Genomic DNA, 17845 nt, shown 5'->3' with positions numbered 1-17845 from the left:
TCCCTAGAAATATCCCAGTAAAATAAAAATCTCATGTTTGGTTGACCGGACTATGGTGGAAAAAGCTTTGTTTGGTTGCTTGAATTGTTAGGAAGAAAAAAATCTTCTGCAAGCTTATTTTTGGTTCCTGGGATTATTTTGGCTCCTGGGAGTATTTTTTTTTCCTTCCTGGGGTTTCGTGCGGGGTTATTTTGGTTCCGGGATTATTTTGGGCCCAGCAACCAAACGTAGGTTTCCTGCGGAAATTCCACAAAAGTCCCAAGAACCAAACAAATTCCGGCAACCAAGGGAAGGAAAGTGGGAAGAAACTAAGCCATGTTTGGATTGCAAGGAAAGCATTTCTGACAGAAAATTTTATTAGGAAAGTTTTTATTTCGACAATTTAGAGGAAAATAATATGAATATGGTTAATTTAGAGGGATATCATCATATATTGAAGGTCCCTCTAAATAAAAGGAAAGTTCTTAATCCTTTTTCGTGTGTAAAAACTTACAAAATTTTAGAAATATTTTTCCTTTCCGAACTTTTCTACAAAATTTCAAGCAATCCAAACAGGGGTAGAATTTTCATCAAAATGAAAGGAGGGAAAATAAAACAATTCATATTGAATACTTTTGTAATTTACAAAAATACCCTCGTGAATAGACATAAATATACATCAATGCCCCTACATTAGGATCTAGGATGCTCCATCGGATTTTCTAGCTATGTATGGGTCATGATCTGAAATTATTTCAGACCTTATTATATGGATCCAATAGACCCAGTCGGATCCCATCTCATTGATTCAACAAGCTTCATTCAGGTTTCCCTCCAAGAAAATTAAACCGTTGGATCTTTTTTCATCGTTTATCTAATTGATGGGATGTCCCTTACAAGATCAACGGTTTTGATTGCTTCATGAGCCTACAAGAAAATGTGCAATATCAGTCGAAGGGAGGCAACCAAACGAAACCTTACGCCCTGTTTGGATTGCAGGAGTTTTCAGAAAAAAGGCCTCTTGGGTATCTTCTTTTTTGCATGGGAGTGCTTATATGCTGTGCTGTCCTAATTCCTATGAAGGAGAAGACGACTGATATTGGCACTACCATGTTTTGATAATCGCACGATATTATCTTGTCTTCTCTTAATTTAATTGCCTTCCAAGAGTTTTTTTTTGGGAATTATAATCTTTTGACACCTGGTTAACTAATTAAAGACAAAGTGAGTGCAATTATCAAAACATGGTAGTGCCAATATCAGTAGCCAAAATAAATAAAAGAATAAGAGAAGAATGAAAATGTTTTATTAATAATATTAACTTAAGAATAATTACAAAAGTTGCCACAAGGCAATAATAATAATAATGGGCTCTGTTAAATTAATATAAAACTAACAATAATTTTTGGGAAATACTAAATCTAATTAATGTAAGAGTAGGTTCACAAACCTACTGAGAGCTGGAGAAGGTTTTACTGCAAGTGCAGCCTAATAATCAAAAGTTGGGGAAGCTCTACACTATTCCCCCCACCAGGACAAAAGACCCAATCCATCATCAATAATACCAGCCTGCCAATGGATGTAAACTTGATTAATAATCAACTAATAAAGAGAAGAAGAAAAATCCTACTAAGATGGCCATGATATATGTTCCTAAGAATAATTACTCTGAATTCTAATTAGGACCCACAAAACAGTACTGACCATAAAATTGGTTTTAGAGTTATAAAATGAAGCTTCCTAAGAATATAGCATTAGGTGATCTATATGGGTGTAAACTTAAAATCGATTTATTTCAGTTAAGAGAATTATTATGTAATTTTTTAATGGAAATTAATATTTTAGATTAGTTTACCATAAAGGGTTGTAAATACTCATGTGCTCCTACCCCATGATGCATCCCCAGTTTCTAAGGTTTCATATCATTCATGTGTTAATGATACAAAAAATAGTTTCGACTGTAGAGAAGTGACGAGTATACCTGTTGAGCAATTCATCTGTGTGGAAGGATTAGGATATATTTCTAGTTTAATCTGCTGTGTAATGTACACTTAGAACTCATGAATTTTTACAAGTGGCAAAATCTCCAAGCCTTATGGTGTACTAATATCATCCATAACAATTAAAAAAGAAGGCATATGAGAGACATGACTCGTTAGAATATTGGCACTAAGAACATTTGACTTGATATAAATCAAGTTCATTGATGTGAAAAATCAGAAGAAGAATAGAAGTCAAGTTAATCAATGTTGTAGGAAGGTTGAAAACTACATCAAATAGTAGATGTGAGAGAATGCAGAACTTACAGTAATCTCCATGGGAGCAAATGGATTAGCATCTTTATCTTGCACAACTGGGATGGGAGGATATTTTACACTGTGTACTCTGAAGAGAATCTGCAAGTTGAAGCATGGAGTTAACATGCACTCAATACTTCATATGGGCCCCATACAGACATAAAAAATACAAACCTCCTCATCTTTGTCTAAGTATAACTCTTCCCCTTCATACTCCCAAATCCAGACGCCATTTTTTTCACTGTAGCCCTCGTAAGAATAGTAGAGAATGGCATTACAAAACAAGACATGAAGGAAATCATCAAGGAATTGAAAAAAGCAATCTTCCTGATTGGATAACCTGAAGGGGCAGTTTGGATAGCTAGATTTTAGAATCCAGATTTTAGTTTGAAAGCCATGGCAGTGCTCTGCACTCGTAGTTTTGCTTCTCTTTAGAATCCTGGATTTTAAGTAAGAATCCAGGTTTTAGAAATTTCGCCTCGGTCCTGAGATTTCTAAAACCTGCGCGAGATTTCTAAAACCTGGAAACACGGGACAATCTCCTACTCTCCTGCTCGACGAAAAAAAGGGCGAGAAATCGAAAACGACTGACAGTCTCCTTCATCTCTCGTCTCCCATCCAGGATTTTGAGGAAATCCATGATTCGAAAATCCGCGTATCCAAATGGCCCCTAAATAATTGAAGTTGCAGTAATGCAAGAGTTCAATAAATTTCAAGGATTCACACGACCTGCGGGGCAGTTTGAGAAGATGGACTGGTACATAAATGTCATTGAAGAACCCAAGAGACACTGCAATGACAAGTTCAACATCAGTTTTTAGGTACAATTATAAAATGAATTAATTCACAACTGGAATAGTCGTGAATTCGTGATTAATGCAAATAGAATAAAAAATATGTGAAAACAATGGACAGATAACAAATGTTTAAATTCAGAGTGAGATGAATATATTATTTATAAAATTTAAAAAGAAACAAGTCATCAACAAAATTAGTAAGGCGGGTCAACTGAATCCAGCACATGAACAAAAATGGCATATAAAAATAGAGGCTTGCTAGCAAGATGCCGAAGAGGGTAGCAACCCCGGGACTACATACATTGTATGTGAGACAGAATGCACAGGTTTACTGGCCCACATGCAGGACATGCAGGGAGTGACAGTTCAAAGGACGTCACCCTCCTTGGGCATCCTCAAACCTTTTTCCTAAAAGAAAACGGTATGCATAGTTTAAGAAAGGAAAAAGATGTACGTATGTAAATAAGATACTATGAAAGTTGCCCTCAAGATATGATCAATATTCTACTTCCTCCTCATGCTTCTTTCAAGCAGCTTTATATTGTACATAACACCGAATGTTATCTCCTTTGCACGTGTGCTTTGGCATACAAGTGGTCACCAGTCAAGACAAGGTGCAAAAGCGATAATTTTCATATTTCATCAGAGTGTGCAACAAAGTATAAAATTCTTCCAAGCATGTGGGAAAGAAAAAGGAGATAACATTCCATAATTCAGAGTTCAAGTTCTTACAACATAGTCAGGTAATAAAAAAACACTAAGAACCTAAGTCCCAAAAATAACATAATGATCCGCCCGTGGGCAAAAGGTAAAATATCCAATAAGAATAGGAAAAACTAAGAACCAAAAAGCTATCGTCACATTGTGGTCCCCCAGTGTAGTAATGGTATACTACTATACTATTATGTGTTACATAATTATATTCATATAAATGGCATTTTAAATATAGTATATGTATTATATATAAATATTTGTATGAATTACATGTGAAATGCGGTATGTATTGAATTATCAAACATGTGATAGGTGTTCGATGTTATTAAACCAGTGTGTTCATTTTGCTTATGTGATTGTTTTTTTTTTCCCCCGAATGGCAAGATATCATTAACAGAGAGAAAAAAAAACTAAAACGCTGACCGAGGAGGAAGAGGAAGGAAAAAAGCCACAGAGAAGAAAATACAAAGATGACAACTCATTAAGCTCATCATGGGGGAAGAAAATAAAAAAGTCAAGCCTGTCTGCCTCTGAGTTAGCAGGCCTCTTGACATGCTTATGTGATTGCTTTTTAGTGTGTATTTGTGATTATTCTAGTAGTTCTTAAAGTTTCATTTTAAATTTTCATCATTTGCACACATCCAAAATCAGCATGTTTCCATTTACAACATGACTAAAACGCATACTACTGAAATCAAAACCTAAAACCTTGGACTAGAGCATTTAGCTTCCTTGCTCTAGCCTTTTCCCCTTATGAATGGACCAATAATCAAAATCATTTAAAAATCAAAAATCTTATTCACAATTCAAAATTTTACTAAAATTTTATGGGGAGAAAACCATGTTAAAGTTATTTATTTCGACAGAGACACTACGCATATAGGACAATACAGTCCGATAAGCACATATAGTCCATGTGCATACGCAGGTGTCTCAAATAGGCTGACAAAATACAAAGGGGATAACTAAAACACCATTTTCCCCTTTTTGGTATTTCAATGGCATCTAGATTGTAGAGGTAAATGAGGATTCTTTATGAAATCTCAGAAAAAAAATATTTGATAAACCAATTTATGAATCGAAGTGATGGAGCATCAGATTTGATCGATTTAGATTTTGGGGTCGGTATTTGTTTTTTTTTTTAACTTTCCCAAGTAATTTGGTTTTTAATGCTTAAATAAGCACAGATGTGTGTTCCTGGTGTGTCATTTAGATAATATCTATGGATTAATTCCATTCAAGAAAAAAAATCTAATGACGAATATGCTAGTTCAATATTTTTTATTTTTAATCTCTTTCCATTTTTTTAGAACTTAATAAAAATTCTCTAAAATGATTGGATGAAAATTATTGCTAATCATATTTGGTCATATATCATAGAATCATAAAGGTGTCCTAATATAGTGGAATTATGAACGGTTAAATAAAAGTAAACAATTTATATAACTCAAGTTGTCAAATAAGAACAAGTGCCCAAGACTTCGATTTCAAGACAATTAAATATATGTTATAGAACTTATTGATTAGGTATGCTATCATTTATTACCTCTTTTAACTTAATTACTGTGATATTTTGGACTTTTTATGGGCATTGAGCTCTCAGGATATTGGGGAGGCGTATCATGTATCGGCAATACGTCTCGGATTATGAGGTGTCCTACAAGTCACCAATACCCACAGAACTATGAACAGAATAATTGGTGGGGAATATTGCATCATAGTTAGAAACAGAACACAGCTGTTAAGATGATGCCTGATTGGTCAAACCTGAGACAGATTGGTAGCAGTTGAAGAAAGATGTCACCACATGAATAAAAAATGACACTGGTAGGGCACCTAACCACACATCATATGGAGTTATTTTCAAGAGTGATCGGACTCAGTTCAAACGATGTTTTTATTTCAGCCTAGTAGTGTCATAGTATTCAATGAAAAAAAAGGAAGAAAGTTAGGGGACCCAACATGGAGAAAGTTGGAATAACCCTCGCACAAAATCATAGAACATTTCATTTCCCATGAGGGTCTCGTATACTATGTTAATTAGTAGATGCGGAAAAAGAAAGTTCTCCCTTTTGTCAACAGCAAAGGTGGGCATTCTTGCAGCTCATAGAAAGACTTTTATCTCTGAGTAACCAAAAGAAAAAAAAAGGAAAGAAAAAAGACAGAGCTCAAAAGGAGATGCTATATCAAAAAGCAGGCAAACAAAATCAAATCATCTACCAATGTCCTGTGGAGAGCAAAACAGTTTCATAGGATGAACAAGTAGGAAATCATTTATAAAACGTACAACGTAAGCCATTTACATCAGAACTTTGAATCTTTCCAACGAGAATCTCTCCCACAAACGGACGAAACATAACCAATCTAAAGCGAACCTGCCAAAACACCATGACAATAAATGAGTTGCGGACAAACACATGGTGGCATATATTTTAACTTAAAATTTTGAAACAGCTCCTACAAGTAATCAAGACAACGTAATTTCTAAAAACAGGACTGGAAGAAAGCAACAACTTGTGACCAATCCATTTCAAAAAAAAAGGAAAGAAAAAACAGCTTGTGAGCAATATCCATACAGTTTTTATGTGAAAAATAAGTGTAATAAATAGAATTGGAAAATGTAGCATCATGTTTATTAAACTACAGCTGCAAACTGTAGCCTTTTCACACACTAGGTCTGATGTGTTAAACCAGAGAAATAATGTACTCTTAGGGTTAGTTTGATCATTCGACATGTTAAGAAAAAAGGAAAGATTAGCCATTCTTTCAGTCTAAATCTCAGTTTAAATATGATTATTTGTAATCCAATTCAGCTGCTCTTTGATTCTCTGAGTCTTTACATGCTAGCAAAAACTAGAATCTAGGGTTTCAGTAGTTCTTTATCAAGAAGGTTTTTCAGAGATTAAATACCTTCCATTAAAAAAATTTGTCAATTTTTTTTTTTACCCAAGGAACTGCTACATTACAGCTAGAAGTGATGGCTACAATAGTTTATCTTGACAATTCCCTTCTTGTAAAATAACTGCAAATATAATCTTGATGCCACGTTCATTTAAGATTATGGCAACAGATTGTGAGTCCAAAACCTATTATTGGACTCGAAATTACATTTAATGTTGAGTCCAATAATTGGTTTTGGACTCGTAATCTGTTGTCATAATCTTAAACGAACAAGGCCTAAATATGGGCAAATATAATCCCTTCCAAAGATCTGCACGCCATATGTCAGAATTCTAGGTTTAGGTTGAGGCCAATTAGAAACTCAAATGTTCTCTCTGACCTATTCATAAAACTTTCTACATCCAGATAACTGTGCAAATGAATGAAATGAAGAAGCTCAATCCTTCCCAAACATCCTAAAGAATGGTACAACAGTACAAGACCGTGTGAGAGTCTGAGACACAAACCACGCTAGTGGAAGTGGGAAATACCAAAATACTCCAATGCAACTGCTATACTCAGCCAAATCTTTTGCCCATACAACTCATACTCACCAACAAACATCAACACAATGGGAGAAATGACCATAAAAACCCTAACTTTATCTCAATAAAAAAAGCTCCAAAAATCATTGAAAAATCTTACCAAAAAATTATTATGATCTCGTTACCGCATTCCATTAAAAAAATCTTGCAATTTTATACCAGGGAAAGTTCTTACCATAAACCCTAGATTCAATTATTAGTTAAAACACCAACACATAATTGATTCCACACCAAAATAGCAACAAACATTTTAGATCATCTTCGTCAGCCTCTAGAGAAGAACCCAAGACAATCCTCAAAGAAGAAGAGGGATATTACAGCTATTGATAATAGTTGGATGGTTATTATGAATGTATGGCGGGGCCTATCTTTAGTTATGTTATGTTAGTGGCACAGCAATTCTTGGATGATGTAGTTTATACATAATAAAGAGAGAGAGTCATTGGGTTAGGTTCGACACCTTACGAATTATTTATTCTCCTTTCTCCAACTTCTCTATAATATATCTTTATCTCTTTCATCTCTTCTCTGTCTTATTCTTACTCATTGAATTTATATTTTTGTCTTAAAGTTAGCTTGGTATCGGAGCCAAGTTCCTACGAACCTTGATCTGATTTGCCTCTTCTTGCTTGAATATCTCCGATTTGACATGTCCTCTACTTTTCTTTTCATTGGGTCTATCTTGGACTAATTTTGGTTCCAAGAGGCAGGGTTTTCTTCTACTTGCTAAACGTATACCCATGAAGTTCTATGTGTTTTCGTGCCAGGGTGTGCATAATTGACATTAGAGAACTATGCAGAGAGTCACCTTGATCTGATTTGCCTCACCCATGAGGTTCTCTGTGTTTTCGTGCCAGGGTGTGCGTCATTGAAATTAGAGAACAACTATGCCAAAATTCACCTTCACGATCAATGGTAAAAGGCCACATGCATGTGAAATAAAGATTGTTGGTCTTGTACACAAGGTTTTAAATTTCAGTTTCGGTTTCAGTCATCAAGGAAACAGAGATGTTTCGGTTACGGTTGGAAATTTCTATGGAAATCATGTAAAATAATGGAAACATATGGAAGCATATACAAATGATAGAACTTTTAGATGAAACTTTTGGAAATGCTAGAATATGAACAAATACACGCTTAGAAACTATCACATAATCAAGGCAACCATCCATAATGGTTTAAAAACATCAAACACCTAGTGACATGCATTGTTGTGTATGTGTGATAATTTAGTACATACCAAATTTCACATGTAATTCGTATAAATATTTATACATAACAAATGCACCACATTTCATATGCAATTCATATAAAAATATAGTTATGTAATTTAACTGATATATTATTTACGATTTTGGTTTATGCATTTTGATGGTTTAGGTTTAGGAGGGGATGGAAATGGAAACATTTCAATCGTTTCCTATAGATTTCGGAAAAAATTTAAATTGCTCTACTTGATATCTAATAATATATAAGTAAAACGGAATCATGGATGCTGGGAGTGCGCCATGTGGCACTCCCTCTGTATCCCATATATTACTTGATTTTTTCTGGATTTTCAGTACCCACAAAAAGTATACAGTATGTTTCCTATACCACGATTACACACTAAAAGATTGCAATGTTACGTGTCATCAAGAGTTCTAGAGGTATACGCAAACCCTATATTAGCAAAGCCTTCTCATCTACCTTCTCTTTACGAAAAGTCTTCTTAAAGTTTCTTTCCAAAATGGCGTGGTTTGTTAAGGGCCTTAAAATCCGCATTTCTCCTATTCCAACTTGGTTTTTTGAGGCATAAAGTTTCGTATTCAATAGGGCCTCCAAAATTTAATAATGTTTCCTATTCCAGCTGCCTTCTCTATCCTAAAGTTGCCTTCCAGAACTGCACACTTCCATCTCTCTCCTTCTCTTTTTATTATCCCAAACAAGAAACACGGGAACAAACAGAAAGGGTGTCCGGCATTCAGAAGGTGAAGACACTGGAGGAAAACTCAGCTGTTTTCCTTTGTATCAATTGCTGTTCTTTGTAGGTAAGTTGTTATTTTATTTTTTATTTTAAATTGCTAGATTGTGGGGTTGTGAATTTTAATGTACCTAATACATCCTGATTCATCTAATTATTGAATTTGTTATCTATGTAACTTAAAAGGGAACTGTATTGTAAAGCCACCTCTTTCCAATTACCTATAATATTTTTGTATTGTTGCATATGTCATTATTGTTGGTTACTATTGGTTGCTTGAAGTTGTGCTGTTGAAGCATGGTTTAAAATTTCGGTTTCGGTACCAGTTTCGGACCCCTGAAATTTCGGGGTAATAATTAAAAAAGCTTATTTAATTCATTTCAAAATTTCGGACGAAATTTTGTAACATATCTTTTTTTTTTAAATTGCATTTCCTGGAAATTTCGCACCAAATTTCTCGAAATTAAGGCCGAAATTCGATTTCGGATTTCGGTCGAAATTTAAAACCATGGTTGAAAGACATGCTAAAGATTTTGTGGAAGCGGCATAAAAGCTTCAATTGTTTTTTATTTGGAATATATGACTTAAGACCACAAATTATTGACATTGTTGAACAACTGCCACCACCATTGGTTAGCCGGGTCACATTTGGTGTCTAATATTTTTTATACCAATGAGCTGATTTGGGCATCCACATTTGCTTCCAATTTATCATGTGCACCTTCATGAATATGGGCTCATCGTTCAAAAGGAAGCTACAAAGAGTTTTCTTAATCCTCTCTTGCCACCGAGGCTGGGATCTTGAACATGGATAAGAAATAAGTCAAAATAATCGATAGTGAAGCTTTGAGGAGTGTTTTTCGACCTGGGAGGGATAATTACCTCCTGCTCCACCCCTCAAGTTTAGATTCTGTTAAAGATAACGCCATCTCCAACAGCTTAAGCTTTTGGAGTAATTGGTTGTTTCACATGGAATCAGAGTAATTGCCCTGGGCTCAAAACTCCTTGCTATTAAAAATCCACATCTAATGGCCAACCCAAAAGAGGGGCCACATGTGTCATGTGTAGGCCAACCCTAAAAAGAGGGGTCACACATGAGGGGGAGTAAAAACGATTAAATAAAGCCATCTCCAACATCTTAAGATTTTGGAGTAATTGGTTGTTTCACATATTCAACCCTTTCATCTACAGATCTCAATCATGTGGGCAGAGGTTGTCACCCTTGAGGGAAAGAATTAGGTGGCTTAAAGTGTTTGGCGTGATCTTGAAACTCAATGGGGATATGGTTTCTACGATTAACGACTTGATACCACTAATGGATGGCTTCTATCAGTTACTGTTTTACCGGTAGTCTCTTTGATGATTGTGAGGAAAGCATTGATCTTTACAATAGGATCACCCGACAATATAACCTAGGTTTGAAATTTCGGTTTCGGCCTCAGCCAAAATCGAAATTTCGGTGGAAATTTCGGTAATTTTGGTGGAAAATTTAAAATTTCGGTGTAAATCTCGACCATTTTGGCAGAAATTTTAAATTTTCAGTATAAACTTTGGTTTCGCCCGAAATTTAGGATTAAAATGTCATCACATATTGAAGATGAGATAAAATAGGATTACCCATCTAGCAACATACGCCTATAACAATGTAGTAACATAGACAACCACGGTTGCGACAATGCATTGAAAAAACTACAAATAAAAATTTACCCTAATCACCAATCAACTAATTGTGCGGGTCAAAAAGGGAAAAGAAGGCATCAATATTCCCATACGAAGAACGCTTCTATTAACAACAGTCAATTTCTACTGCTAACAAACCAATTCGCTACAATGCTTTAGATTAAAAATTACAAGGCTGAAAATCTGCACATAGCCCAATGAAAAGGTAAATGAAATGTAGATACATACTACATAGGCAGGAGCGCCTTCATTTGGGTAGACAATGCCGCCATTGACAGATTGGATGTCATACACAGAGACGCAAAGCCCCAAATTTGGGATCACCTAGACCCCATAGAAACATTCACTTAGTTAATGATGAAAGCATGATAAAAATTAGGAAAAAAATAAGGAGGAAATTGTGCATACCTTGTCCAAGAAGAGCCTCTCAAGCTCTCCACTAATTGCCTTGTCAAGAGGAAGACTAAGAAGTTCAGGAGGCAAACTCAAGTCATGTTCAATGAGACTAAGGGCAAACATGAAGCCTGCTTAAAACAGAATTCAAAACTGAGAATCAGATAATAAAAAGGCTGAGACAGTAAGTTAAAAGTCTTTAATTCTTATACAGAATGCCATAAATATCATTTGAATACACGACAACCATGGTCTACATTCAAAACAGCCCAAAATTCATAGAAAAGAAAAACCATAATCCTCAATCCAAACTATAAGGAACCACGTGCATGCTCAAATACCCAAAATCCCAAAACAAAAAAAAACCCAAAAATTGATAAGAAATAGTATCAAAACCCACCTGAAATCCACTGGAAAAAACCCAAAATATCCCACAAAAAAAGCCCAAAAATATCCACAAAAAAAAACCCCAAAATATCCCACAAAAAACCTCTCGAATCTTACCAAGACATAGTAAAACCAAGAAAAAAAAAAGAAAATTTGTGACTTACCAACGTATTAGATAGAGAACTTTTTTGGGGAAGAAGAGGACAAGGGTTTGGGATTTAAAAAGGGTTTTTGGTATCGATAGAGTAAATAAAAAATAGCCTTTGGATTTGAATCGACGGCTAGAGATTGATGAGGGGTTGGCTTTTACTTTTTAATTTTACTTCCTGCTAATTTACCAAAGTGTCCTTATAACGTTAAGAGGATAAATCGGCTCTACGCAAGCAACTGACCTGAGGGGTTGGCTTTTACTTTTTAATTTTACTTCCTGCTAATTTACCAAAGTGTCCTTATAACGTTAAGAGGATAAATTGGCTCTACGCAAGCAACTGACCTGTATGTAACCATAGAGCATAACGGTGTCAATTTTGGGTCGGGCTCTGAAGCTCACTCGAGCTCGGCTCGGTAAAAGCTCGGCTCGAATCCCTAACAAGCCGAGCCGGCTGGCAAGGCTCGCTAAGCTTAACGAGCCGAGCCCGAGCTAGGCCAGGCTCGGCTCAGCTCGTTAAGGATTTAATATATTTAAATATATATTATATATTAATTTATATACTAAAAGGGTTGTCCAGGGAGTGAAAGGGGGAGGCAAAATATGTCACTTCTTTTTTGGTACCCCATTTGTTACTTGGACCACCCCCCATGGTGTAGAAAGAGTAGTCAAATTACACTAGATAGGGCTGTCCAGGGAAGATGAGGGGTGTGAATATATCGTTGACCTTAATATAACCCAAGCTCGGTAAGGCTCGCGAGTTGCTCGGGAGCCTTGCCGAGCCGAGCTCGGCTCGTTTACACCCCTAGTTGCCCATATTTCTCATCCATGGAAAAAGGACAAGTCTTAAACCCTAAGTCCTAGCCAAACTTAGAATATGTGACGGGTCTGCATAAGAAATTTAAGGGGTGTATTTTATATAAGATATTAGGAGCATGGTTTCAAATTTCGGTTTTGGAAGCTGTTTCGGTCCTCACCGAAATTGAAATTTCGAAATTTCGGCCAAAATATGATGAAATCTAATAAACTAATATTTTATCTCCTGCAAAATTTCGGCCGAAATTACCAAAATTTTGATAATTTCAGCCAGAGTTTACAGAAAATATTAAATAATTAACAAAAAAAATGAGATTTTTGGGTGAAATTCCTAAAAATATGCGCGAAATTTCGGGATAATTGAAAGTTTGAAATTTATGACGAAATAAATGACCGTTTCGACTATTAGTGATTTCGGTATCGACTGAAACCCAAAATTTCAGATTTCGGTCGAAATTTAAAACCATATATGAGAGGGTACTGGTAAAAGGAATCAAGAGTCCTTGAAAATTTGGAGAAAAAAATTGGAAAGAAAGGGGTGCACTTAAAAATTGGGAGGTTTAGATAATTTGCAAAGGACAAAGGAGGCTGCTGTGTAAAATGGAGGGTGTTAATTTCCAACCCTCTTACTCCACCTAACCTTCTCTTGTAAGAATGCTTGACATTTTTTTTGCTTGACATATCACTCATACCAACAAGGAAATAATCATCATGCCTATTGATATCAAGGAAATACCATTTCCAAGAGAATTAAAGATCCTCGGGTAGCGCCAAATATTTGAAATTGCCGATCGGATGTATGGAAAATTGAGGTTAATGATTGGTTGTTCTATACCCAAAAAACTAACCAAAGGACCAATCTCCATTTTAATAGCTATTGTCTTCCTCATTTCACATCTTTCACCCATAAATTGACCAGTTTTGCTACAGTTGTTTAAGTTTGTATGAGATTGTTGAACTTTAGACAACAAGTAGGAATTTTTGTGCCAACGATTTTATAGTAACACATATGATAGGGAACACATATGCATACTTTATAGGTGATGATACTATTTCAAAGAACATAAATTTGTTACGAATTGCATACTTTCAAACTACCTTCTTGAATTGTTTAATGTTTGAAAAGTGTTGGGAAAAAACCCTTTCCCCTTTGATCGAACCTGTGAGAAAAAGATTGAACACAAACAATGGAAATATACTAACCATAAAAAATATCAGCAAACAACCACAATCAATGCAAGAGAATTTTTACGTGGAAAACTCCTTCAACGTGAAGGATAAAAACCACGGGACCTTTCTCAGAGTCCACCCAAATCTCCACTATAATACTTTAGGTACAAAACCTAATTCTGAACATCATCAACGGGATAAACATTCCCCATTCTAACAACAATGGAATCTACAAATATGAGTGAAGATAGAGCAACAATATCAACTCCAAATAAGAAGAAAATGGTGAAGATCTCACCCAAAATTTATTGTCCGTAAACGACCCAGAAACCTACTTTAGAGAACTTCAAATCACAATCCAACCGTTCAGAATGTAGATCAAGATGTCACGAACCTGCTGTCCAAAAATCAGCTCAATTGGACCACGGATCGATCTCCGGTCGTTGGTTTGATCACTGCTGCACAAAAACCTCTTTTCCTTCGAATTTCCACTCTTTTTCCTTCTATTTTGTGTTGTTCTCTCTAGTTGCCAAAGATTAGGGCTACACTTAGAGATATGCTTTAGGTATAGAAGGACCATATTATCCCTCTAGTTAAAACAAATTCCAAATAAGCCCTTATTGGGCTGGACTTAAACCCAACAAATCTCCCCCTCCAGCCCAATGAGGGAGATTCCAACACTGACTCCTCAAGTGAAATCCATGCTGGCCAGATGCCGGCAAAAATCAAACTTCTCTCTCGGAAGTGCCTTTGTCATCATATCTGAACGATTAGCTTCGGTATGTACTTTCTGTAGTTCCAACTCTTTGGACTCTAAGATGTCTCGTATCCAATGATACCTTACATAAATATGTTTCGACCTCACATGAAAAGTGGAATTTTTCGCGAGGTGGATAGCACTTTGACTATCACAAAGTAGCACATACCTTTCTTGAGTGAGACCAAGTTCCTCTGTAAGCCCTTTCATCCAAAGCAAATCCTTACAAGCTTCAGTTGCTGCGATGAATTCTGCCTCTGTTGTAGACAAGGCAATACATTTCTGCAATCTTGACTGCCAAGCCACAGCTCCCCCTGCAAAATTGACCAAATAGCCTAAAGTAGATTTCCTGATGTCAACATCCCCTACCATGTCTGAATCAGTATACGCAACAACAATCGGCTGCTCACTTCCAAATGAAAGTTCAAACTAGAAGTGCCTCAGAGATATCGTAGGATCCACTTTACTGCATTCCAATGTTCTCTTCCTGGATTTGAAGTAAACTAACTAACTACTCCAACCGCATGAGCTATGTCTGGCCTCGTGCAAACCATTGCATACATCAAACTACCCACAGCGGATGCATAAGGAACTCCTTCCATGTCTTTCACCTCTTTCTCACTCGATGGACATTGTTTCCTACTAAGCTTGAAGTGTGTAGCAAGAGGTGTGCTCACCACTTTAGCGTTATCCATTTTAAACCTTTGAAGCACTTTCTCAATGTACTTTTCTTGAGACAACCACAACCTCTTGGCCTTTCTGTCACGACCGATCCTCATACCAAGAATTTGCTTAGCCAGCCCCAAGTCTTTCATTGAAAACGACTTACTCAAATCTCGCTTTAACTTTTCAATCCTTGAAGCATTCTGGCCAACTATAAACATGTCATCCACATAGAGTAGTAAAATGATGAAGTCATTTTCTGATAACTTCTTCACAAAGACACAATGATCGTAAGTTGTCTTCTTATAGGCTTGCTCCTCCATAAAAGACTCAAACTTTTTGTACCATTGTCTCGGCGCTTGCTTCAACCCATATAAGCTCTTCTTTAGCTTGCAAACATAGTTCTCTTTACCTTTCACTTTGAAACCCTCTGGCTGCTCCATGTATATATCTTCCTCCAAATCACCATGAAGGAAAGCGGTCTTCACATCCATTTGCTCAACCTCAAGATCAAGACTAGCTGCCAAACCCAAGACAACCCGGATTGGAGACATTTTCACAACGGGCGAGAAGATCTCATCATAGTCAATTCTCTTTTTCTGACTGAAACCCTTAACGACCAGCCTAGCTTTGTATCGAGGATGTGAAGAATTCTCATCATCCTTCAACCTATAAATCCATCGATTCTTCAAAGCTCTCTTGCCCTTAGGCAATGTCACCGACTCAAAGGTGTGATTGTCATGCAACGATTTCAACTCATCTTGCATCGCATCAACCCAGTCTTTCTTGTTCGCATCCTCCATTGCTTCTTCAAACCTTTCAGGCCCACCTGCATCTGTTAGTAGCACATACTCCTCAGAAGAGTATCTAATGGATGGATGGCGGTCTCTGGTAGACCTCCTCAAAGCAGTAGCTGGTGGAACTGTAGGTGCATGCTGCTGAACATCAACAACACCATCTGCCTGAGCATTACTGTCATCTGCACTCTGCTGGTCATTTTGAGTTTGATCCTGAACCTGATATGGAATCTGATCCTGAACATCATACTGAGTATCGACGTCATCTTGACCTTGCAACTGCGTCTGCAACTCGATGGATGGGGCTGAGTCAACATCAACCCACATATCAGAATCTCTGGATACTATCTTCTCCGTCTTCTCAATGTCCATTATGGTCTGATTCTCAACAAAAACAACATCTCGACTCCTCACAATTTTCTTCTCAACTGGATCATAAAGTCTGTAGCCGAATTCATCAGAACCATAACCAAGAAAGATGCATTGTCGCTTCTTGATGTCCAACTTGGACCTCTCATCCCTCGGAACATGGACAAATGCTTTGCAACCAAATACTCTTAGATGGTTATAAGAGACATCCTTGCCAAACCAAACTCTGTCAGGCACATCACCATCTAAAGCAACAGTGGGGGATAAATTAATAACATGTGCCACTGTACTTAAAGCCTCACCCCAAAAGGATTTTGTCAATTTGTCATTTGAAATCAGGCATCTGACTCTCTTAACCAATGTTCTGTTCATTTTTTCTGTTATACCATTCAACTGAGGTGTTTTAGGAGGTGTCTTCTGATGTCGAATACCCTGCTGTCTGCAGTACTCATCAAATGGTCCGATGTACTCACCACTATTGTCTGACCGGATGCATTTCAACTTCTTTCATGTCTGTCTCTCTACTGAAGTCTGAAACTGCTTGAATACATCCAACACTTGGTCCTTCGTCTTTAAGGCATAAACCCAAAGTTTCCTGAAATGGTCATCAATGAAGGTAACAAAGTAAGCAGCACCACCAAGTGTTAAAGGTTTTATTGGACCACAAACATCTGAATGTACCAATTCTAATAAATCTGCTTTTCTCGAAGGAGGGTGACTTTGAAATGAAACTCTTCTCTGTTTTCCAGCCAAGCAATGTGCACATTTCTCCAGCATTGCACTCTTCACTCCATAAAGTAAATTCTTCTTAGCTAATATGCCCATACCTTTCTCACTCATATGACTCAGTTGCTTGTGCCACAACTCAGTTGCATTCCCATCTTCCACAACATTACATATACCCTTGGAAATCTTGGCCTGCAACAAATATAAAGAAGACTCCTTTCCTCTAACCACAACTAATGAGCCTCTAGTGAGTTTCCACTGTCCATTATTAAAGGTATTGCAAAACCCTTATTCATCAAGTTTTCCAGTTGAAATCAAATTCAATCGAATATCTGGTACATGTCTGACATCTTTGAGAACCAGCTTTGTTCCATTATTTGCCTCCAAACACACATCTCCCACACCTACAACTTTGGCCAAGCCATCATTGCCAATCTTCAATGTGCCAAAGTTCCATGGCATATAAGAAGTAAAGAACTCCTTCTTTGATGTGATATGAAGCGAAGCTCCACTATCAATGACCAACTCGTCTCATTGCATGCAAAATGAACATTATCATCATAACATACAATGACAAGTTCCTCAGTGGCGGTGACGACCCGATTATTGTCATTGTGATCCTTCTTCTCATTGTCGTCACTACCATTTTCTTCTCTCTTTTCAGCTGGAAGCAATTTTTCCTAATATGGCCCTTCTTGCCACAC

At 36.7% G+C, this 17845-nt stretch overlaps 1 protein-coding gene across 4 annotated transcripts; it reads right to left on the bottom strand.

The window, feature by feature from the left end:
* Positions 1 to 623: 623 nt before the first annotated feature.
* LOC143852726 (RNA polymerase Rpb7 N-terminal domain-containing protein) lies at positions 624 to 11951 on the bottom strand. 4 transcript variants are annotated; one of them, XR_013236849.1, is made up of 9 exons: positions 11860 to 11951; positions 11324 to 11439; positions 11144 to 11239; positions 6075 to 6162; positions 3006 to 3066; positions 2451 to 2517; positions 2286 to 2375; positions 1430 to 1548; positions 624 to 906 (listed from the first exon to the last, which is right to left on the bottom strand). XR_013236849.1 is itself a non-coding variant. In XM_077362292.1 (8 exons), exons 2-8 carry the CDS (start codon positions 11432 to 11434, stop codon positions 1498 to 1500), a joined length of 564 nt encoding a protein of 187 aa, XP_077218407.1. In that variant the 5' UTR covers positions 11435 to 11439; positions 11860 to 11951; the 3' UTR covers positions 1266 to 1497. The 4 variants fall into 4 exon arrangements, 3 of the variants coding, with proteins under 3 accessions (XP_077218407.1, XP_077218408.1, XP_077218409.1); XM_077362292.1 differs by lacking the exon at positions 624 to 906 and having other exon boundaries at positions 1266 to 1548; XM_077362293.1 differs by lacking the exons at positions 624 to 906; positions 11860 to 11951 and adding an exon at positions 11709 to 11803 and having other exon boundaries at positions 1266 to 1548.
* Between the last annotated feature and the right edge of the window lie 5894 nt (positions 11952 to 17845).

Source organism: Tasmannia lanceolata, unplaced genomic scaffold (assembly GCF_043159265.1).
Source record: "Tasmannia lanceolata isolate RefF3 unplaced genomic scaffold, GAP_Taslan_0.1 ptg000019l, whole genome shotgun sequence".
In the NCBI taxonomy this organism is placed as follows: domain Eukaryota; kingdom Viridiplantae; phylum Streptophyta; class Magnoliopsida; order Canellales; family Winteraceae; genus Tasmannia; species Tasmannia lanceolata.
The sequence above is the reverse complement of the archived record's forward strand: the minus strand, read 5'-3'. Positions and strand labels throughout refer to the sequence as shown.